Genomic DNA, 24,893 nt, shown 5'->3' on the forward strand with positions numbered 1-24,893 from the left:
ATCTGACTGTGATAGATTGACTCTGACACTATGTCTATTGGCCAAAGTACCACTAGTGGTACAGGATAAATCATCTGACTGTGACATATTTACTCTGACGCCATTTCTATTGGTCAAGGTATCATTATTGTTATAGGATAAATCATCTGACTGTGATAGATTGACTCTGACACCATGTCTATAGGTCACAGTATCATTATTGTTACGGGATAAATAATCTGACTGATAGATCGACTCTGACACCATGTCTATAGGTCACAGTGTCATTATTATTACGGGATAAATCATCTGACTGTGATAGATTGACTCTGACACCATTTCTTTTGGTCAAGGTATCACTATTGTTACAGGATAAATCATCGGACTGTGATAGATTGATTCTGACACTATGTCTACAGGTCACAGTATCATTATTGTTATAGGATAAATCATCTGACTGTGATAGATTGATTCTGACACTATGTCTATAGGTCACATTATCATTATTGTTACAGGATAAATCATCTGACTGTGATAGATTGACTCTGACACCATGTCTATAGGTCACAGTATCATTATTGTTACGGGATAAATAATCTGACTGTGATAGATTGACTCTGACACTATGTCTATTGGCCAAAGTACCACTAGTGGTACAGGATAAATCATCTGACTGTGACATATTTACTCTGACGCCATTTCTATTGGTCAAGGTATCATTATTGTTATAGGATAAATCATCTGACTGTGATAGATTGACTCTGACACCATGTATATAGGTCACAGTATCATTATTGTTACGGGATAAATAATCTGACTGATAGATCGACTCTGACACCATGTCTATAGGTCACAGTGTCATTATTATTACGGGATAAATCATCTGACTGTGATAGATTGACTCTGACACCATTTCTTTTGGTCAAGGTATCACTATTGTTACAGGATAAATCATCGGACTGTGATAGATTGATTCTGACACTATGTCTACAGGTCACAGTATCATTATTGTTATAGGATAAATCATCTGACTGTGATAGATTGATTCTGACACTATGTCTTTTGGCCACAGTATCACTAGTGGTACAGGATAAATCATCTGACTGTGATAGATTGACTCTGACGCCATTTCTATTGGTCAAGGTATCATTATTGTTACAGGATAAATCATCTGACTGTGATAGATTGACTCTGACACCATGTCTATAGGTCACAGTATTATTATTGTTACGGGATAAATAATGCATTTACGTTGGATAACTGTATATTGATTTGGGGTATGATCTTCATATCATATAAGAATAAGAATAAGAATAAGAATAATTTTATTGCATCATACACCCAAAAGAGGGTCAACGCAAAACAAACAAGTTCACAACATAAAGAACATAGACAATTATAGTCCAATGATAATCACAAGATAACAAAACAAATACAAATACATAATACTATCTAAAACATGAAATACATAGAAAAAATAAACGAAAAACAACAATCAAGTTTACAGGGTCAGAGTTTGATATATAAATATGCTATTGAGAATCTTACATTATTAATGGTCAATTATTATATTAAATTTAATCAATTCATTTGAAAGTTCACCTTTCAAATAAGTTCCCAAATGAACCCCGGAAATTTGTCTCCTGGTTTGATCTGCAATAACGTTTTGACGTCATATTTTAAATATTGTATATAAGTATAGGTCATTCTTTCTTAAATATTTATATAACTATAGGTACTGAATTTCAGTGAATGTTATATTAAAATGGGTACGTTTTTTGAGGCAAAAATGGCACACCCCTACCAAAAAAATATCGAAGTTAATACAACACATCTCAAACAATCTTTCATTTCTATAGTAAATCATTTTTTTTAAATTTCAGTTCTATAAGGGACTTACTTACTTTGAAAGCAAAGAAAGGGGACTGGGCACTGTGTGTTTGTTTTTTGTTGTATTTTGCTTAGATTTTGTTTTTTCGTTTTGTTTTTATTTATTTGATTTATTTGCTTATTTGCTGTTGTTATATTTTCATTTATCTTTTTTTAAGATTAAAAGTGCCGGAAAGAAGGAGGAGGTGGGGGGGGTGTCATTCAGATTCTTGAAAAAAAAACTAATTTGTCCAGACAACGGCGACGACAAAGTATTTTTAAGTATCCTATATGACTGTCCATTTTCAATGGATAGTAACATGTAAAATTTAAAAGAAAATATATTTTTGAGATCTGAAAAATAAACCAGTTAAGACTTTTGTCGTGTTCTAAAAAAATGGTATTGCTAAAAATTACTAGGAAAATGAGAAGGCTTTCTTCATATGTAATCCCCGTTTCAGAATCCTTGGAATTGACCCAAAAGGGGTAAGAGAAACAAAATTCAAAATCATGCAGTTCAAAAGAAGGCTCGCAATATATTTGTTTAAATCTAATGAAGTGTACATTACATTTATGGATTTTTAGGGTCATCGGACGCAAAAATGAAAATTGAAATGTCAAAAATTCATACGCATTTAAACAACAAGCGTGTTACATATAATGACTCCTAAAGGACACCGTAATTAACACCCCTGAAGAAATCAGTAGAGGACTTTGCTATGCACTTCACGTTACCCGTAGCAAAATACTGAACATCCATTTTAAGTGAACTAAGATGATCATATTCTGTGAACTATAGACATTTTGGTATTAAATGAGACTCTAGTAGGGATCATCCTGCTTGCCCTACATTCTCAGTTTTAGATTTTAATAGATAGTTGCCAAATTTTATGCAGTGTTTCTCCAGCCAGTGGAGGAATTTACAGAACAACAACACCCCCAGAAAGGATACGTTACAGGTCAGACATTTTAAAAGTTTTTGTTGTCTTATTTTGGTTTTCATTTTTTTTTTTATTAAATTTGACTATATACTGCACAATTATTGTAAAAAAAACACAGCAAAAGCGTACTTGGTATGTCCTACGTGGAGATTGTAAGTTCTCGTTGATGTTACAAGAAACAGTAAAATCATAAAAAAAACCGTCAGATCATAGATTTATTATCTATGTTCAGATTTACTGATTACTCGAATTCATGTCAATTTTTTCATGCAAGTGGCTCTCCGTACGAACAATTCATACGGCGAGTCCCAGGGCTCCTAGTACGAACTGCCATATAGATGAAACGTATACGAATTTCCAAATTTCGGTCTTGGAATAAATCCCGTGAATGGTGCATTGACTTTGACCCAAAAAAATCATTATGTCGAAATATAAAATCATTCAATTGATAGACTAGCCTGATGTTTAGTGACTATATGGACATGTATCCTACAAAATTTTAGATGAAAATGCCAAACACACTAAGAATACGCAAACATCTTAACTGACGATGGCTGGTTATTGTTAAAAGAATTGATGATTCAGAATAAGGAGCATCATGAATGGGATTGTTTTGCTTGTAAACAAAAACTTGGTGTTAAGGAAACTCTGGCATGTGATTGCTGTCTAGAGTGGCACCATCTGCAAATGTGTCCATCTGAAATGTGTGCCCAAACAAACGTATTGGATCTGTAAATCTTGTAAGTAGTTTCATGCGTTTAAGGCAAAATACAGATTTGAACTTAATATATTTAAATGTAAATTATATGTCTATTGTAACATTGAAATTAAATTTCCTACTTCCATGAACCCCATAGTACGTAAGTTCAATGATGGCTGATAATTATTTTAAGTAATTTATATTTCTTATTTGATATGAGCATGTTTATATTGATTCTATATTCATTATGTTTCCTTCTATTTCTCTCATTGCATGAATTTGTTTTCATTTTAAGTCATGTTTAAAATTTATTGACTGTTTTACATTTTATTTAAAATTGTTAAAGACATTTTAATCTGTGGCTCTATGTGGATTCTGCATATTTTAAGTATTTGATTTTAACTGGGATCAATATAAAACGATTGGGATTTGAATCTCTCAGTATTTCTATGATACAACAGTAAATTTTCTACGTCGTGTCTCAAACTTTCACCTATAACTTTTGATTTACTCATCATAAAATTATTCTAAAAATTATGCAGGGAAGCTGATTTATTACTGATTTGCAAGATTAAATTTTCTTTCGCATAACAATAAAATCCTAATTTTAGAAAAATAATAAAGGCATGAGGGGTAGTTTTCTTGTGAAAAGAGGTCGTAAAAATGTCAAGAAACCTTCCAATAAACAATTGAAGTTATCGATGATTAACGAGCGGCGGAATACTAGAAATCAAGAAAATTGCGTAACTTTAACTGGTTAGTTTACCTGTTAAATTCCACACTACTATTATGAAATTTAACCTGGATAAAGCTCTTAATATTGGCTTTGTAACCATATAAAATTTATGCAGGTGAGAATATTTACAGTGTGATTTTAGTTTTACTGACGTGACCCCACTAACGGAAATTTACATCAAATTTTTGGGGTTCAAAAACTGAACTTTTCATTATATATTTTTGAACTAAATATTCAACTAAATTTAAAGAAAAATATATCATAGGATGCCTCGAAGTTTCCTCTTTTCAGTCATATAATTTTAAAGTATGAAATATTTTTGGGAAAAATAGAGTGTTCCCAAATTCACGCCTACCAATCTCTCTCATTCACCACCAAATGTGATGCAAAGAAATTAATGAGAGAGACACCCGGTGCTGAATGAGAGAGATAAATTTTAGATCAATTAGAGGTAAGTACGTAAATTAAGACCCCTTATTCAATTTGTTTTAAAAATCAGAGAATGCTATTCTGTGGCAAATTCATTTCTCTATACGTTGGTATTCATTGCTTGCATGTAAACACAAAACTGACAACGTAAGACGTTTTCTCCTACAAACATGTCAATGGAAATACAAGAAAAAAAGTCAAACAATTGTCCAGAAATCAATGTTAATCTAATCTTATCTTACCAATTTCACTGTTGTAGAAAGTTTACCAGCAAGGTATCACTACCATGTCATATCAAGTGTCAGACTCTATCCGTTTTCTCTCAATCATTCTTTGAAGTTAGTGGTGATGCATGAGAACTAGTGGTGATGCAGGAGAAAAGTGGTGGTGCATGAGAGGACAATAAATTTCTTTATGCTTATATCAAAGTGTTCGACAATTATCATGTGAAATGACTGTTTCAAGTTTCAGTTATTCATCAAAACCTGAAATTGTCTTTCTGGGGACCTTAATTATCATGTTTACCTGGTTCAGTCGACATTGCGAAAGCAATGCGATGTCTGCCTTTTTGATTTTCTCTATTTTCTGATAATAAAGTTACCATTTTCATGTAATTTATCAAAATAGAGGAAGATTACCAAGAGCAATTTTTGTCCGTCCCGCCTGCAACAAAAGTCATGAAGGCGAGACGTAGCGCTCCTTAATTTCGTCGTCGTCGTCGGCGTTGTGATGATCAACATCTGGTACACCCTGTGTTTAAATTCCTTTAAACATTAATAACTTAATCAAATCATTATGAAATCATTTGAAATTTAGACAGTGACTTTATGTTGAGGAGGCACTATCTATAACAATATTTTGAGAGAAAAAAAAGTTTTATTATTTTTTCTGAATTTTATTGGCAAATGGACAGTATGTTGCACATCATATTTTGTACACGCTATGGTTAAAAAAAATTTCAAACATCAATGACTTCATCAAATCTTAATCAAATCATTTGAAACTTGGATAGCAGCTTCTTCATGATCAAGAGATATAGCATGTTTCAAAACTAAATTTTGAGAAAAAAAAAAAGATTTTCTTTCTGAATTTCACTGGTAATTGGAATAAGTTTTTTGCACTTTACATTTAGGTTCAGTCTGTAGTTAAAGTTCTTTAAACATCGTTTACTTTATCGGCATGTCTCTTTGGAATTCCTTCTAAATTGGATCGAGGCACCTTTATGATCAAGAAATTGTACCTAAAAATATTTATCTATTTTTCCACAATGTACTGATAAATGGACTTAGGTTTGTTTTTTTTTTTAATTTTTTTTTTTTTGCATTTCACATTAAAGGGTAGTGTATTGTTAAAGTTTTTAATTATCAATATTTATATCAAACCTTCATGAAACTAACTGAAACTAGTACCAAAGCTTTTAGTGATAAAAGTACAGTGTTTTTATCAAAATTTAACAACAATATAGATTTTTCCAAAATTGATTGATAATAAGACTTATTTTTTGTCAATTTACATTCTGGTACAGTCTGTTGTAAATCTTTCCGTCATCAGAGACTCTTATTAAGTATTATGAGGTGGGGAACATTTTTCTTCAGGACAGTTTTTGAAGATCAACAAATTAAGAGTTACATGTTATCACTGATTCCATGGAACCTTAACGAATTTTTATAGTATGGATTTATTTTTCCAAAGGCCACATCTGTCTAACCCCTCGCATGCATATGCACCAGTTCAAAGGCAGGAAAATATTGGCCATGGGTACATTTAGTAGTTCTATTTTGTATGTTTGTTGATGTTGTGACAAACTAATGTGTTATACTGTTCGATATATATTTTTTTTAAATCTTGTCGGGGTCATTCAGAGCTTGATACCCTGTTGAAAAACTTGAGGTGACCACAGTGAATTTGTGTCTTGTATTATGACCGTTTTTTATTCATGCCTATGCCGTTCTAAGCCAAGTCACCATTCATGCAAAAGTTACCTTTATCAATGAGCAAATTTGAAAATACTGATCATATACACCATTGGAAAAATAAAACCATATTATAAAAAACACTCCAGGTATTCTTCCTCTATTTTTACAAATTGAGATGCAAATGGTAAAGTTATACCGAAAATAGAGAAAAATCAAAAAGGCAGACACCGCATTGCTTTTGCAATGTCGACTGATTCAGGTAAACATGATAATTAAGGTCTCCAGAAAGACGATTTCAGGTTTTGATGTATAACTGAAACTTGAAACAGTCATTTCACGTGATAGTATAGAGAAATGAATTTGCCACAGAATAGCATTCTCTGATTTTTAAAACAATTTGAGTAAGAGGTTTTAATTTACACACTTACCTCTAATTGATCTAAAATGTATCTCTCTCATTCAGCTCCGGATGTCTCTCTCATTAATTTCTTTGCATCACATTTGGTGGTGAATGAGAGAGATTGGTAGGCGTGAAATTGCGTCATGAAGTGAAAAATTCTGCGGTAGATTTCTATAAAAACAAAAATTACCCAACTTTTAGAGCAAAATTTCTGTACTTTGGAATAAAACTCTCTGTCAAAAAACTATATCATCCCATGCAGGAATCTTTTCTCTTTAAAATTTTCGGATTAATCAGATGAAGCATTTTTGAGTTACTGTACGACATTCAAGAAATATGGCATTTTTTTAAAAATCAAAGTCCCATAACTCTGGACACATCGCAAAATTGGAAAAAAAAAGGTAACCAGACATTACCAATTCCAGCCTAATTTTAAAATTTCAGTTCAATTGGATGAAGCATTTTTGAATTCATGAACGACATACAAGAATAAAGAGCTTGGCCGAGTGCACCATGATATGACCGCAATGATCGACAAGTGTTGACACACTTCTAAAGTGGACACAATAATATGTTTGACACAGTAATTTGCTGGACACAGAAATTTCATTAGTACTAAAAAGCACCACTTTGGCCCTTAATAGGTTGGAAAAACTGCAAGTCCTAGCTAAAATTCTCTGTTGGAAATTTCATAAGGACTCTAAAGAAAAAAAAAACCTTTGAAATTGGACGAGAAATAAAAAAGTTTGTTTTTTGGGATTGAGCACCACTTTGGCCCCAAATAGCTCGGAAACGGTACAAGCTACGTTAAATCCTTCGAGACTCTATCAGTGCAGAAGTTCATAAGGAAAACAATGAAAAAATCAAAATGAAAATAAGATGAAAAATAAAAATTTCATGAAAAAAAAAGAGAAGTCCGTTTTAGCCCCTTTTAGCTCTGAACCCTTAAGTCCTAGCTCAGATCTGTAAAAATTCACTTATTTTCTATGATACTCTTTGATCTCACCAATCTTAGTATTTACAATTACGTGTATTTCATTTCTCAAACAAAATCTTCATATTAAGTAGTGTTGTCAAATTGAACAATTATGCCTAACCGGTTAACCGAATAATCGTTCGACCGATTAACCGGTTAACCGGTAGTTACGTTGATGTTCAAAGTCTTATACAAAGTACTTCACGAATGACTGGTTTTATGATACAATAAATTGACATTTATCCCAGGGTATTATAACACAATAATGCAAACACTAACACAATTAGGATTTCAATATGTAATAAATTACAAAAAAAACAAATTTATAAGTATGTACATTTAGAAAGAACGAAAGAAGAGTTATTCACATTTTTCCTCGGGTACATAGTTTTTATTCAGGAATATTATCTGGTCGATCACAGAGGAAGATAGTCGATTTCTCAGTTTAGTAACAATGAGACCCGCGCATGAAAAGATTCGTTCTGACGGAACAGAGGTAGCAGGAATACTTAAATATTGTCTAGCTAACACAAAGAGTCTGGGGAATTTACAATTATTTTCTTTCCACCACTCGAGTGGGTTTGAATCTTGCACAGCACGCTCCTTGATGTATAAGGACATTTCCGATTCATCTTGAAAGGACGTATCTTCGTCGGTGTCAAACAAAAGAAAGTCCAAAGATCGTTGGACTCTTTGTTTCTTGGCTGGTTGCTTGTCAACTTCAGTTCCAAGGTTTTTTTATGACGTTTTAACTGCGGGCTTTAATGGCACATCGTCTAACTTGGACTCTAACATTTCAATGGCGACTTTTTTTTGTTCTGGGGAGAAAAAGTTAAGTGTTCTATGCCTCGGATCAAGTAAGGACGCTAAAGCATGCTGTGTAGATGCAGTTTCAATGTCATACGGTTTAAAGCAGGTGATGAGTTCTTCTGAAATACTTGCTTTCATTTTATGCGCAAGAGCACTATCCTCTTCAGAGTTTTTTAGGTGTTTTTTTAAGAGTCCGTTGACAATAGGAAGCATTACAGAGGCTGATACGTCCTTTTCCAGACACATGTATGTTGTAACATGAGACATTTGCTTCAATACTGCGGAAATTTCAACCAGATAATCCCACTCATGATCTTTGAGAAGCATATGTGTGTCACATTTCTTAGTAACAGTTGTATCTAGCATTACATCCGTAATAACTCTGCGTTGTTCACATAGGCGTTCAATCATTAGCTGAGTCGAATTCCATCTCGTAACTACGTCTTGTATAAGTTCGTTCTGTCTTAGTCCGAACAACTTTTGTCTTTTCCTCATTTCTGCAGTTATTGTAGTTGAATGCTTGAAATGTCCCACTAACTTACGAGCACGTGAAGTAAGTTTGGCAATAGCGGGTATTTCCAAGCATGGTTTAATGCAAAGCTGAATGGTATGACCAAAGCATCTCATATCGTCAAAGTCACATTTCTCTGATGCACAATTCATGTTCCTAGCATTGTCATGTACAGAACTCACAATTTTACCGTCCAATTCAAACTCTGAAATTGTAGATTTCAGTCGTTCAGCAAGATTTTCGCCTGTATGGCGTTCAGGCATTTCACGAGTAACAAGCACATTTGACTGTAAATTCCAGTCTTTGTCAACGTGATGTTCTGGACTGTTAAAAAGCTTTTTGTAGCATTCGATGTCCATGTATCAGAAGTAAGGGATACGCTGTCAATGAGATTTAACTCTTTAATCAAACTCTCTTTTTTGTCACTATATGACTTTTCTATTCTGGATTTTATAGTATTTCTAGACGGAATTTTAAATTCTGGAGCTATTATCGACATAAGTTTTGAAAATCCTTTTCCCTCAACAATGCGAATGGGTAGGTAATCCAATATAATCATATCCACTATTGAATTTGTTATTAGTTCAGATTGAGTAGACGAAAATCTTCTAGATTTGGGTGTCTGAACAAAGTCTAAAACCGATGACTGCTTAACTTTCTCAGGCGTTTCAGAAAAGTCATTGGGATGCTTTAACTTCAGATGATTCAGCATATTACTTGTACCACCAGTATAGACTAATTCCATTTCACATAGTTTGCATTTCACTATTTTGGAGTCAGCATTACGTTTAAAAAAAGACCAAGCCTTAGATGACGGAGGTGGCATATTTACATGTACGCACACACAATATAAAGTCAAAGTGAAGAAATAAACTAAATCGTAAAATTTATTCAGCATGTTCAGCTTACAACTGTTCAAAATAAACTTAATATGCTAATTATGTTTACATTATACTTGCCCGGAGCTGACAGACAAGTTGTCTATGTGCTAATTAAGTAATAAAATTTAAATGTTTTCAAGGTTAACAAGATTAATCAATAAACTGAACAATTGATCTGTCTAATCAAGTACCAATCAATTCGTACAATCATTTCACATTATTTACTAATGATTTCAGTACACATTTACATCAATTTTATTAAAATTTTAAAAAGGTCCGGTTAACCGGTAAGCGTTTTTGGTATTCGGTATTCGGTCGTTCGACCGGTTAACCGTTGACAACACTAATATTAAGTGATCAATGACTTGTTTGTAGAGCTTTTATTGCTGATCATTTTTGCAATTTTTAATTTTTTTTTTATCTATTAAAACTTATTAGATAATAGCCAAAAACATTAAAATTGGCCAAAAATAGTCTTTTATATGCAATAACCCCTATGCGGGGGCCATCCGACAATTTTAACTCAAAAGTAACTAAGGTAGATCTTGTCAATCTGAACATTTGTCACCCTGTCAGATTTTCTCAATCTGTTACAGTTTCCAAGATGGCAGTTAATATTTGCATTTTACCCCTATGTTCTATTTTTAGCCTTGGCAGCCATGTTGGTTGTCCGGCAGAAATGTCGTTCACAACATTTAAACTAGTTACCCTAAGGATGATTGTGGCCAAGTTTGGTTCCATTTTGGCTTGGCAGTTTCAGAGAAGAAGATCTTTGAAAAAGTTAAAGGACTGACGATGACAGACGACGACGGACGCCAAGTGATAGAAATAGCTCACTTGGCCCTTTAGGTCAGGTGAGCTTAAAACTAGAAATTTATATACCTATAAATTTGCTTCCATTTGGTCTCATCAGTCAGGGTAGGAATCAAATTCATGGTTTCAAGAAATATCTATATCATCTGACTTTCCCTGAGACCTTCCTGGTTCTAAAAGTTAGTACATAATTGTTAATGTACATAACTATTCCAAACTTGAGCTTTTAATTTTTTAAAAATCATCAATTTTTATTTTCATTTCAAAAATTGTATTCAGAGGATATTTAATATTTGACAACAAATAAAAATAAATAATTCTAAGTTTAATTTAAACTGAACCAGGAAAGTTTCGACCTGCCAGTTAAGCATTAGGACATGCAAGTATTTACATATATATATGAACATAAATACAATAAAAATTTGATGCCTGAAAACTGTAGAAGCAAGACAAAATACTCTACCAACTGAGGATTACCCCATACAATTTAGCTAATCTATTGGGAGTCCTCAAAACAAAATTATATACATAAAATAATATACAAAAAGGTGAGTTGACCAAAGAAATAAAAAACAATACCTTATACACAACAAACAAGCAAGTAAAATGTCATATGAAACAAGTATTAACTATTATATTAATTTTACACAGTATTTTCAGAAAATTTCCAAATCTTCAACTGTCCATGTTTTATGGGTGAACAGAACTTCAGCTGATAATGTGATTAAACTTTTGTCGTATACATCCTTTGTATAGTGTAATTCATTAGTTTGAAGTGCAGATTTTGAATATTCTATAGGAAAAGTATGATTTAAGGCGTATAATACAAGCATATCAATAACAATATAGACTAGCTACATCCCTTTTTGATATTTATCCCATGGCTTTTTTTCAAGATGCACTTTATATTTTCTTATCAAGTTAGTTATAAGAATAGAGGATGTGGTATGATTGTCAATGAGACAGTCATCTGGAAAGGTTCCAAGTACAAATAAAAATTTATCTACAGGTTACCGTACGGCTTTCAACAATGGACAAGAATCCACAACATAAAGTAAGCTGTAAAAAGCCCCTAAACAAGAAAATGTGACACAATTCAAGATAACAACAAACCTTTATAAATTTAGATTTACCTTTATAAATCAAGGCATCATGCATCCCCTGTAGGTCGATATTAACAGAGATTTTCCTATACAATGCTATAAACCTCTTTATATAAGCAAAAGTAATACATGCATATAACTGCCAATAAGTGCACTCTAAATCTAAGACTACTTTTTAACTCATGTAATTTATATCAAAAGAGCAAAACCTAAGAAGATATAATTGTAACAGGATGCTGTTATAGATGTCCAAAGAAACACAAATTGAATTCTCCTTCAAATCAAAAACTATCTCCAGGGCCTGTATAATTCTAGAAATGCCCCTCAGGGCACTAACCTTGTATGATCAGTGAATGTGCCTTGCTAAAACATAGGGTAATCCATGATTACAAAGTTCGCCTCATCTGCAACATTCTTTGTACCTAAGACAAACCTATAAAACACAATAATTCATAAAAGTAAGAGCTTTACCTAAGGAGGGTCAACTATGCATGAAATGTAGGTCAAATTACATGATCCTAGACCATATAGTGACTGAGAAATGAACTCGACATAAACTTTAACCAAAGTCAATCAAGCATGAAATGTAGGTCAAATTGACCTATTTTGGTATGCATGCTGACAGGCTCCCAAAGTTACATCCCCACATCAAGTGACACGATCCTAGGTCATAAAGTATCCGAGAAATGAACTCGGATGTAAACTTTAACCAAAGTCAATAAAAGCATGAAATGTAGGTCAAATTGACCAATTTTGGTATGGATGTTGCAGGCTCCCAAAGTTACACTCCCACATCAAGTTATATGATCCTAGGCCACATAGTATCTAAGAAATGAACTTCGACGTAAACTTTAACCAAAGTCAATCAAGCATGAAATGTAGGTCAAATTGACCTATTTTGGTATGGATGCTGACAGGCTCGCAAAGTTACATCCCCACATCAAGTTACATGATCCTAGGCCACATAGTATCTGAGAAATGAACTCGGACGTAAACTTTAACCAAAGTCAATCAAGCATGAAATGGAGGTCAAATTGACCTATTTTGGTATTGATGCTGACAGGCTTGCAAAGTTACATCCCCACATCAAATTACATGATCCTAGGCCACATAGTATCTGAGAAATGAACTCGGACGTAAACTTTTAACCAAAGTTAATCAATGTGTACTTACATTTTTGATACTTACCAATCACTTGGTGTGAAAGTTGAAGGAGCCTTCCTTTTTCTCTTGCCAGTTTTGAGTGATACAACTTCTATTAATTCATTATTATTACAGGTTCAAGATAGGAATTAAATATTAAACAAGATGAACTGTGAGCTATTACTCACAAAAGTCTACCCCCGCTAACCATATCATTATAGGATCTGCAAGTTCGTAAACAGGAAGTAGAAGAGCAGCAGACCTGAAAACCACTTAAACAATACAGCACCCCAACCTGATACTTGATAACAAATATCTAATAGCTGTAATACATAGTAGTTGAGAAAAGTGTTACGAAAATTTTTCATTAATATCCCTGTCTAATTTATGTACTAAGTCCGTAAACAGGAAGTTGAAGAGCGACAGACCTGAAAACCGCTTACACAGTACAGCACCCCAACCTGATGCTTGATATCAAATATCAAATAGCTGTGATTCATAGTAGCAGAGAAAAGTCTTACGAAAATTTTTCATTAATACCCCTATGTCTAATATATGTACTAAGTCTGTAAACAGGAAGTAGAAGAGCGACAGACCTGAAAACCGTTTACATGGTACAGCACCCCAACCTGATGCTTGATACCAAATATCTAATAGCTGTGATACATAGTAGTTGAGAAAAGTGTTATGAAAATTTTTCATTAATACCCCTATGTCTAATATATGTACTAAGTCTGTAAACAGGAAGTAGATGAGCACCAGACCTGAAAACCACTTACACGGTACAGCACCCCAACCTGATGCTTGATACCAAATATCTAATAGCTGTAATACATAGTAGCTGAGAAAAGTGTTACAAAAAAGTGTTACGGATGGACTGACAGAGGACGGTGTTACGGCCAGAAATCGCCTTTAAATTGTAGCCAACAAAAGACACAAATCAATAGTAAAATTTAACAACATTTAATATACAAAAGTTTACAAAAGGTATTAAACAAATATTACTGTTAACTTAACTGTCAAAATATGAGTCCAATCTGTTATCTTTATCTGTATCCGGAAATCTTTCGGAATCCAATTTGAATATTACGTTCACTACTAATGTCACAATCCAGTATGATGTTGTCTTTAGAATAAAAGTGTCAATCCAAATGCTATGAATACTAATGTCTATCAATGTCTATGTCCAAGTTTAATTATGAGAGTTTAACTTTAGTGTCTGTATATATAGTGTTGTCATGGAAAATTCTAGAACACTCTATAATGGAACATTGTGGAAAATCCTGGAAAGTTTAAGGATCATTCTAGAAAGTTCCAATCATTCTGTGATTGTTCCAGTGATTCCTAAACTGCACAGTTATAAGATTATTTGGTAAACAACTATCAGGCCATACAACACAAATTAGGCCAACATAAATAAACATAATAATTACAATATCATAACACCTCCCCCCTTAAAAGAAGTTTTAGTGTAACAAAAACTTATCATGAATAATATGAACAAAAATACATAATATATACAAAGTGATTTAATAAGCTCTAGATAAAGCATCAGCTATTACATTATCTTTACCCTTAATATGTTTTACAATTACATCATATTCCTGTAACAATAAACTCCACCTAGTCAACCTCTGATTCTTGTTTCTCATTTTATGCATGAAGGTGAGAGGATTATGATCAGTATAAACAAGAATAGGATATACAGTGGGATTCAAATATACATCAAAATGTTGAAGTGCTGACAACATTGCAAAACACTCTTTTTCAATAGTTGAATAATTTTTCTGATGTTTATTTAATTTCTTAGAAAAATATGATATAGGTTTTTCAACATTATCATCTGTCTCTTGATATAAAACAGCTCCTATTCCTACATCGCTTGCATCAACGGCAAGTTTAAATTGTTTTTCAAAGTCTGGAGTAATCAGAACTGGACTATTAATTAAAAGTGATTTGCTATTTTCAAAAGCTTTTTGACAATTTCCGCTCCAGATAAATTTAGAATATTTCCGTAAAAGATGAGTCAATGGTTGAACAACAGTAGCAAAATTTGAACAAAATTTTCTGTAAAATCCAATCATGCCTAAATATCTCATAAGTTGTTTTCTATTTGTAGGAGGTGGAAATTTGGAAATAGCTTCCACTTTAGCCATAATAGGTTTTACTTGACCTTGGCCAACTGTATGCCCTAAATAATCAACAGTGGCCTGACAAAATTCACTTTTACCAAGATTAACAGTCAAATTTGATTTTGACAATCTATCAAAGGTATCATATAAATGTGTTAAATGCTGTTCCCAGCTATCACTACATACAATAAGATCATCAATATAAGCATAACAACGGTCTAAATCTTTTATAACATTATTGATCATTCTTTGAAATGTAGCTGGAGCACTTTTCATGCCAAATGGCATTACAGTATATTGAAATAAGCCATTTGGTGTAACAAAAGCTGATATTTCACGAGCTCTCTGTGTCAATGGAACTTGCCAATAACCTTTCAATAAATCAAATTTGCTCACAAATTTTGCTTGACCAATATTGTCAATACAATCGTCTATCCTTGGAATCGGATAGGAATCAGATTTTGAGACTGAATTTACTTTTCTGAAATCAGTCACGAAACGAAAAGTTTTATCTGGTTTTGGCACAAGGAGACAAGGAGAGCTCCATTCACTGTTACTCGGCTCAATAATATCATTGTCAAGCATATATTTAATTTCTTTTCTCATAACTTCAAGTTTGAGTGGATTGAGCCTGTAAGGATGTTGCTTAATTGGACAAGCATCTCCGACATCAACATCATGACAAACAGCAGTGGTTTTGTTTGGCACATCTGGAAAAAGATTTTTAAAAGAAAATACCAAAGTTTTTATTTCTTCTCTACGATCAAAAGACAGATGTGCAAGTTTTGAATCTAAATTTGACAAAATTTCTGAATTTTTCAATCTAACTGTCTCTTCCATAGTTTTACAACTAAAAATTGGTTCAATTACATCTGGTTTGTCATGATTGTTCTCAAATTTAACCATGCCTAAAGTGGCAACTGGTTTACTATCACATAGAACATTAGTACGCTCAAAATATGGTTTTAACATATTAATATGACACACTCTATTTTGTTTGCGCCGACCTGGAGTTTTTACAATATAATTCAAATCATTAATTTTACTCTCTATTGTATAAGGACCACAATATTTAGCCTGTAAAGGATGTCCAGGGACTGGCAAAAATACAAGTACCCTATCACCAGGCTCAAAAACTCTGTCCCTGGCATCTTTATCATACCATATTTTCATCTTGTTCTGTACATTTTTTAAGTTTTTCTGAGCAATTTGACAAGCAGTATACAATTTTTCTTTAAATCTAGATACATAGTCTAAAAGATTCAAGTCAGTATGTTCAGTAAGCCACTTTTCCTTAATCAATTTTAACGGTCCCCTTACAGTATGGCCAAATACCAACTCAAAGGGACTAAAACCAATGGATTCTTGAACAGCCTCTCGGACTGCAAAAAGTAGAAAGTGAACTCCATCATCCCAGTCTCTGTCAAATTGAAGACAAAAAGTTCTAATCATGTTCTTCAATGTCTGATGAAAACGTTCTAAGGCACCTTGAGATTCTGGATGGTACGCACTTGATCTATACTGAGCAATCCCTAACTGGTACACTACTTGCTGAAATAGACCTGACATGAAATTTGATCCCTGGTCGGACTGTATAGACTTAGGAAGTCCTACTAATGTGAAAAATTTGATAAGTGCTTTGACAATAGTAGGTGTCTTGATATTTCTTAGCGGAATAGCCTCAGGAAAGCGGGTAGATGTACACATGATTGTCAATAAATATGCAATTCCAGTCTTGGTCTTTGGTAAAGGTCCAACACAGTCAATTAGAACTCTGCTGAAAGGTTCGTCAAAGGCTGGAATAGGCAGAAGAGGTGCTGGTGGTATTTTCTGGTTAGGTTTACCAACAACCTGGCATATATGACATGATTTGCAGTATTCTGCAACATCATTTCTAAGTTTAGGCCAGTAAAAATGCTGCAAGATCTTAAGGCAAGTCTTCCTTATACCTAAGTGTCCAGCCAAGGGGGTGTCATGGGCAAGACCAATAATTTCTTGTCTATAAACTTTAGGCACCACCACTTGGTATATCACTCTCCATTCCTCCTCTGGGGTAGCATCAGGAGGCCTCCACTTCCTCATTAAAATACTGTCCTGATGGTAATAGCATTCGGCCACTTTGTCTGCTTCCTCCTGTGGTTGAGCCCTCTGGCTGAGCTGAAGAACCTCAGGGTCTTTATGTTGTTCTTCGAGTAAATTATTTCGGTCTAATGAATGGCTGTTCACATCTGGCCATGGCATAATAACATTTTTGTTAACACTAGGTGGTTTTATAATAGCCTTTTCTGAGTTACCAGGATCTTCAATATCAGCTATAAAAGTGTCAGAAAGGTCCATGTAATCAAACTTGTCTTCTTGCAAATTCTCATTTTGTTGTTTTCTAGCCATCGCCCTAGTAACAACACAAGCTGGATACAATTCAGCATCATCTTCAGGTGATTTAACATCCACCACCGGTTCACTGGTAACAATTGGTTCTGCAACCACTTTGTTCCTAGCTAGATCATTTCCTAGCAATAATGTAACACCCTCAACAGGGAGATTAGGACGAACACCCACAATAACTGGTCCAGTTATCAAATCTGACTTCAGATAAATACGATGGAGAGGAACATCTATACAACCCATCTCTACACCTTGTAACAAAACGGAGGCACCAACAGAAGTCTTCTCGGACAAAGGCAACACACCTTCTAACAATAAAGACTGAGAAGCTCCAGTGTCTCGTAAAATCTTAATAGGCTGAAGAGTGGTATCATCAACAATAGAAATAAACCCATCAGACATAAAGGGTTTATATTCCTCCATGTAATCACAAAAACTGGACTTAAAAGCCTGACGCGCAGGGCATTCCAATGTACTGGTAATATAAGGTGTCGTACAAGCACTGGTCTTCGGCTTATTATCTCGTTCATTCTTCTTCTGAAGTCTAAAACAATCAGCCATCAGGTGACCAATCTTCTTACAATAAGCACAAGTCAGTGACTTCTTCTCAAAAGTATCAAATTTTGGACTAGACATATTATAACTGGACTGACTCTTATTCTGTGCAACAGGCTTACTATCAGTACGCTCAGTGCTTTGATTTTTGTAATTTCCACTTGAAGTATTAACATTTTGACCCTTGAAACTTCTTTTATGTGAAAGAGTATAATTATCTGAAATAACAGCTGCATCATGTATTGTCTCAACAGTTTTGTCGTCTAAATGTGTTTTTAAGTCTAAATGAACACATTGTTTGAACTCTTCTAATAACATCAATTGTCTTAGGTTATCAAAATTGTTATCTGTTTTCTTTGACGTAAGCCATTTATCAAATAGATCTTCTTTTTCCCGAGCAAATTCCACATAGGTTTGTGAATCAAACTTTTTATAAGATCTAAATTTCTGTCTATATGCTTCTGGTACTAGCTCATAAGCTTTCAAAACTTCCTGTTTCACCGTGTCATAATCGGAACTTTTTTCTGATGGAAGTGCGGAGTATATTTCAGCGGCCTTACCCTCAAAAACACTCTGTAGCATTGTAGTCCAATATGGCTTTGGCCAATTCAAACTACAAATGAACTATGAGCAATTTTCTCAAACTGTGGAAAATATTTATCGACTGTTTTTTTCACAAAATATTGCTGCATCAAAATATTCTGATTTCGACTGGACTTTAGTGTTGCTTTCTTCTTTGACCATTTCAATTTTCATTTTCTCCATCTCTAGCCTTTCCCTCATTTCAAGTTCTTTTAATTTAAATTCATCTTCTTTTTCCTTTTTATCCATTTCCAATCTTTCCTTCATTTTCAGTTCTGCCTGTTTTAATTTAAATTCATCTTCTTTTCTTTTCTCCATCTCCTTCAAATTCATTTCCAGTTCTTTTAGTTTGCGTTCATGTTCTAATTCAAGCTGTTTTAATTTAAAGGCGTCAATATTTTCGACCTTAAGTTCAAGAGCCTCTTTACCTAAAATTTCTGCGTCAACTAATTTGTCTATAACCAAATTTTTTATAATTTGTTTTCTCATAGATACTTTAAAAACTAATTTCAGTTCTTTAGCAAGCAACACTAATTCCTCTTTCTTTAAATTATCAAAACTCTCCAGGTCTGGCGTTTTCAAAAAATTACCGGCATCAAATGCCATTTTGTAGAATTTTGTTGGCTAGTTATAATAAAAATATTGAATAAATTTTAAATAAGATATTTTCGTTCTCCCGGACGAGCCCCCAATTTCTGTTACGGCCAGAAATCGCCTTTAAATTGTAGCCAACAAAAGACACAAATCAATAGTAAAATTTAATAACATTTAATATACAAAAGTTTACAAAAGGTATTAAACAAATATTACTGTTAACTTAACTGTCAAAATATGAGTCCAATCTGTTATCTTTATCTGTATCCGGAAATCTTTCGGAATCCAATTTGAATATTACGTTCACTACTAATGTCACAATCCAGTATGATGTTGTCTTTAGAATAAAAGTGTCAATCCAAATGCTATGAATACTAATGTCTATCAATGTCTATGTCCAAGTTTAATTATGAGAGTTTAACTTTAGTGTCTGTATATATAGTGTTGTCATGGAAAATTCTAGAACACTCTATAATGGAACATTGTGGAAAATCCTGGAAAGTTACAACGGAAGTTTCTGGAATAACGTAGAAGTTTAAATTACGCATCTTTTATAAGGATCATTCTAGAAAGTTCCAATCATTCTGTGATTGTTCCAGTGATTCCTAAACTGCACAGTTATAAGATTATTTGGTAAACAACTATCAGGCCATACAACACAAATTAGGCCAACATAAATAAACATAATAATTACAATATCATAACAACGGACTGACTGACGGACGGACGGACAGAGGTAAAACACTATACCCCCCCTCTCCTTCGGAGCGGGGGTATAATTATTACTGTTAATTTACTTAGCTGGCACTGATAACGGTAATTAAAGAGAAATTTAAAATATGACAGGTGTGTTTTTTCTTTTATATTGTCTTAATTACATGTACTTAGCCAAGTGGCATTTATAACCATGCTAATTTTTATTCCGATTAAGTTGATGCCCTGACCTCTTTTGATCTCTAGTTAACACTTGCCAATAATATAAACATACAGACCATGAAAAGAAAACTTGTTAAGTATGAAAATGGGAAAGAACAAGAGCAAAGTCGGCTCTGGACCTGCAGCGCTGGCACTTCATGGAAACATAGGTGCTTACCAATCGCAGCATAATAGTATGTAGCATTGGATAATAAAGGGAATTGTGAAAACAAAAGGAAATTGAGTACAGGTTTTTTATATATAAAATGCAAGAAATATGACAATTTTAGCATGATATACATCTATTAAATTTTGGCCTTGGCAGCCATGTTGGTTGCCCGTCAAGGACTACGGATATAATTTTAAAAATAGATACCATAAGGATGATTGTGGCCAAGATTGGTTCCATTTGACCTGGTAGTTTCAGAGGAGAAAATTATTATTTGCGAAATTTTAACCCTCGCTAACACTCGGGATTAAAATTTTACACAAACAATGCAACCCATGTTAAAATCTCTGATAAACCATGGCTGCCATGAATTATTTCTTAGATAGTCAAAAACGTTAAAATTGGCCAAAAATCATCATTTATGGGCAATAACCCCTTTGCGAGGGCATCCGACAATTTTGGCATAAATGGAACTTAGGTAGATTTTGACATTCTGAACATTTTTGCATATGTCAGATTTTCTCTATCTGCAATGGTTTTCAAGAAATTAGTCAATATTTGCATTTTACCCCTATGTTCTATTTTTAGCCCTGGCGGCCATCTTGGTTGACTGACATGGACATCATACCCTAAGGATGATTGTGGCTAGGTTTCGTTCCATTTGGCCTGGCAGTTGCAGAGGAGAAGATTTTTGTTAAAAGTTAACGGACGACGACGACGGACGCCAAGTGATGGGAATAGCTCAGTTGATCTTTCAGGTCAGGTGAGCTAATAAAAAGTGAAAGGGAACCAGGCATTACAAATTCCAGCCTAATTTTAAAATTTCAATTCAATCGGATGAAGCATTTTTGAATTAGTGTACAACATACAAGAAAAACGCATTTTTTTAACACCAAAGTCCCACAACTCTAGAACAACATATAGAAAAATCAGAAAAAAAACGAAAGAGAACCAGGCATTACCTATTCTAGCCTAATTATAAAATTTCGGATTAATTGGATGAAGCATTTTTGAGTTACTGTACGACATTCAAGAAAAATGGCATTTTTTATAAAAATCAAAGTCCCATACTCTGGACACATCGCAAAATTGGAAAAAAACAAAAGGTAACCAGACATTACCAATTCCAGCCTAATTTTAAAATTTCAGTTCAATTGGATGAAGCATTTTTGAATTCATGAACAACATACAAGAATAAAGAGCTTGGCCGAGTGCACCATGATACGACCGCAATGGTCGACAAGTGTTCATTTGGGCAAGTGTTGACACACTTCTAAAGTGGACACAATAATATGCTTGACACAGTAATTTGCTGGACACAGAAATTACATTAGTACTAAAAAGCACCACTTTGGCCCCTAATAGGTTGGAAGAACTGCAAGTCCTAGCTCAAATCTGCTAAAATTCTCTATGTTGGAAATTTCATAAGGACTCTAAAGAAGAAAAAAAACCTTTGAAATCGGACGAGAAATAAAAAAGTTTGTTTTTTGGGATTGAGCACCACTTTGGCCCCTAATAGCTCGGAAACGGTACAAGCTACGTTAAATCCGTCGAGACTCTACCAGTGCAAAAGTTCATAAGGAAAACAATGAAAAATGAAAAAATCAAAATGAAAATATGAAAATTAAAAATTTCATGAACAAAAAAGAGAAGTCCGTTTTAGCCCCTTTTAGCTCTGAAACCTTAAGACCTAGCTCAAATCTGTAAAAATTCACTTTGTTGGAAAAAATATGACTACTTTTGACATAACTGAAAATCGAAATTGTCAATTTTATTTAATATAAAAAGAAATTCAGGTTTAAAGATATTTTTTAGCCTACAACTTTTGAAAATTTACTGGATTTTTTTTCCTTAAATTGACGATTGTTGTTGGAAGGGACTTGGACAATATTCATGACATGGTCAAATTACAACTAGATGGAAAATTAGACGCCTTTTTCGTGCCACCGTGACAATAAGTGAAGGGCATATTGTTTATACTGATCCATCTGTCCGTTTGATGTTTTAGAACAAAATAAAACATAAATTATGGATGGATGGACAACAGACAGACGATAAATAATGGATGAAAATGCTTAGTGATGGCAAAAACTTGCAAGCCTTTCAGGCTAAGTGACCAAAACAGAAACCAATAATACAAATCAGCAATTCTTACTTTTCTTGTTTTCTTGCTTTTCAGCTACTTTACTGCTGCTTGGAGTATATATTTTTCTAGGAATTCTTTTCCTTTTTGGATAGGAAATTGGAGTTTCCATTGTTGGTAGATCTGCAAAAGATGAATATCATATTTGACAGATGTTTCATTACCAGGACCAAAATAAAAAAAATAATGTATGATCTGACAAAAAAAAAAAAACAAGCTGTGTCAAGTCTTGTATTGCTGTTTTATATTTCAGAATATTTATGTGTCCGTGTCGTTACCAATTCCACTCTGAATGTAAATCATAATAATTTTGCGCTTGACACGAACCAGCTAGTAACTATTGCAAGAAAGGTAACTAGAGGCTCCAAGGAGCCTGTGTCGCTCACCTGTTTTCAAATTTGTCTAAATCTTCCTTTGAGGATGATTTCAGACCCACTGGCTGTATTTTTTAGATCTTGTCCTACTTAACATTTTTGCTGTTCAAACTTTCAATATATCTATAACAGTTTAAAAGATACTTTTTAAAGCACTAAAATCGGTGAAAATATAAAAATAGAGGATATGGTAATAAACAAGTAATAAACATTTAAGGGCAATAAATCCAATAACAAGTGGTCATTTGAACTGTGTGTAGAGCTTTTATTGCTGAACATATTTGCAATCTAAAATATTTTTTTTTCTATCTATAATCACTGTGCTTAAACAGCTGTGGGTAACTTAAGTTACCCACAGCCCAAGATGGCGCAAGACATCTTCTGTTTATATAGATTTTAGTTATTTTAAAGCAAAACAAAGTTGTTTAACGAAGATAAAGCTTTCAAGAAGATGTATATCAGTTTCGCCCGCACTAATAAAAGTAGAAATAACTTAAGTATAAAACAATAAGTCGAAAAACAACTGATTTTAAAAGTCCAAAAGAGGTACGTAACTTTTACAAGAGATATCCGTAACTTTTTTTACGTAATTTACAGAGATGTCCGTAACTTCATGATGTGTCTTTAACTTTTCTCAGAATTTATATTGTTATACACAAAAATATAAAGGTAAGCTATGAAATATCGTAAGTTGGTATACAACTACATTTAGTTACAGTAAAGAGTAAAGGTTAACGCCTTACTTATTCCCAAAAACGGCAAGGGGAATTCATAGTCAGAAGTTCCAATTTTCGAAACGATCCCTTAAAGCAAAACACTAAACCCCTTCAACATTTTTTATTCTAGATTATATGTGATATCACTCTGTCTGTTTTACTCATAAAATTACAGCAACACAGTACTGCAACATACATTTTTACAATAACAAACCACGGCTGTCCTTCATCAACTAGTTTAAGATGAATATTAAGAAGCCGAAAAATCTGAACATGTAGCTTAAATGTTTTTCTTCTATGCGGTGCCAATATTCAAATTTTCAGATGAAATTACAAAAGGGAATAAACCGTACATTAATACTGAAACAATGAAAATATCTTAGCCTTATTTTTAAAGAAACCAGGACTAGTTGGGTTAATAAACTTTCTTCATTATTTACTTGTGTTACTCATCGAAACATAGTGCAATTACATATATGTAATTTCAAATAGATTTGCCAGGATCACATTGTTGTTTTTCTTCAAACAGTTGAAAATAAAATTTCTACTGGGATAATGATTTATTGAGTTCTTTGAAACCCTGTCTCTCCTTCGGTAGCTGTTAATAGTGGAAAATCACTGGTATAAAGCCGATGCCCGTAAATGCAGTTACGGTTAGCCGTAGATGGCATACGAAAATATGGGCATTATATTTTCTAGCTTTTAAGCCTATAAAATTGTTACAATTGTTGAATTTTGCAATTTAGGAAAAGGTCAGTGTCTCAAGATTTAATATAGACCAGAATCATGTTTATTATATGTCTAGCTATTTCATTTTTAAAGCTCTTAGTGAGCTGTAAGATGCGTGTACCTGCTGCTTTTTCTACAGTTTAGATGCCCTTAACTTGTAAAGCGGATGCGTGTAACTTGCAGATCTAATGATTGTAAATTGCAGTAGCTGAAATGCTGAAGTTTATTGCATGTTTAATGTACAAATTATCCTGTATTGGTACGCAATTTTATGTTATATTTTCATGAACGTAGAGAGCGTGGCACTCTTCCTATACGAGGCATCGGATTTAATGTCCCTAATCTGACCGGACCTGACTGTGTATTTGTACATCCAGCACAGCTAAACGGAC

At 33.6% G+C, this 24,893-nt stretch overlaps 1 protein-coding gene across 6 annotated transcripts in view; it reads right to left on the reverse strand.

Annotated features, from left to right (window-relative positions):
- Positions 1-1,287: 1,287 nt before the first annotated feature.
- Positions 1,288-24,893, reverse strand: part of LOC143059884 (uncharacterized) — a 43,830-nt gene continuing 20,224 nt past the window's right edge. Inside the window, exons 6-8 of one of the 6 annotated variants that reach the window (XM_076233463.1) lie at positions 22,695-22,805; positions 13,253-13,319; positions 12,186-12,497 (exon numbers count right to left, since the gene is read on the reverse strand). In XM_076233463.1, the coding sequence (XP_076089578.1) occupies positions 12,428-12,497; positions 13,253-13,319; positions 22,695-22,805 (248 nt within the window). In that variant the 3' untranslated portion in view covers positions 12,186-12,427. Of the gene's footprint in view, positions 7,142-12,185; positions 12,498-13,237; positions 13,320-14,154; positions 19,973-22,694; positions 22,806-24,893 lie in introns of those variants that run through there. The other 5 variants (XM_076233467.1, XM_076233464.1, XM_076233469.1 and 2 more) reach the window with 5 other exon arrangements.

This window comes from Mytilus galloprovincialis, unplaced genomic scaffold (genome assembly GCF_965363235.1).
Source record: "Mytilus galloprovincialis unplaced genomic scaffold, xbMytGall1.hap1.1 HAP1_SCAFFOLD_37, whole genome shotgun sequence".
Classification (NCBI taxonomy): domain Eukaryota; kingdom Metazoa; phylum Mollusca; class Bivalvia; order Mytilida; family Mytilidae; genus Mytilus; species Mytilus galloprovincialis.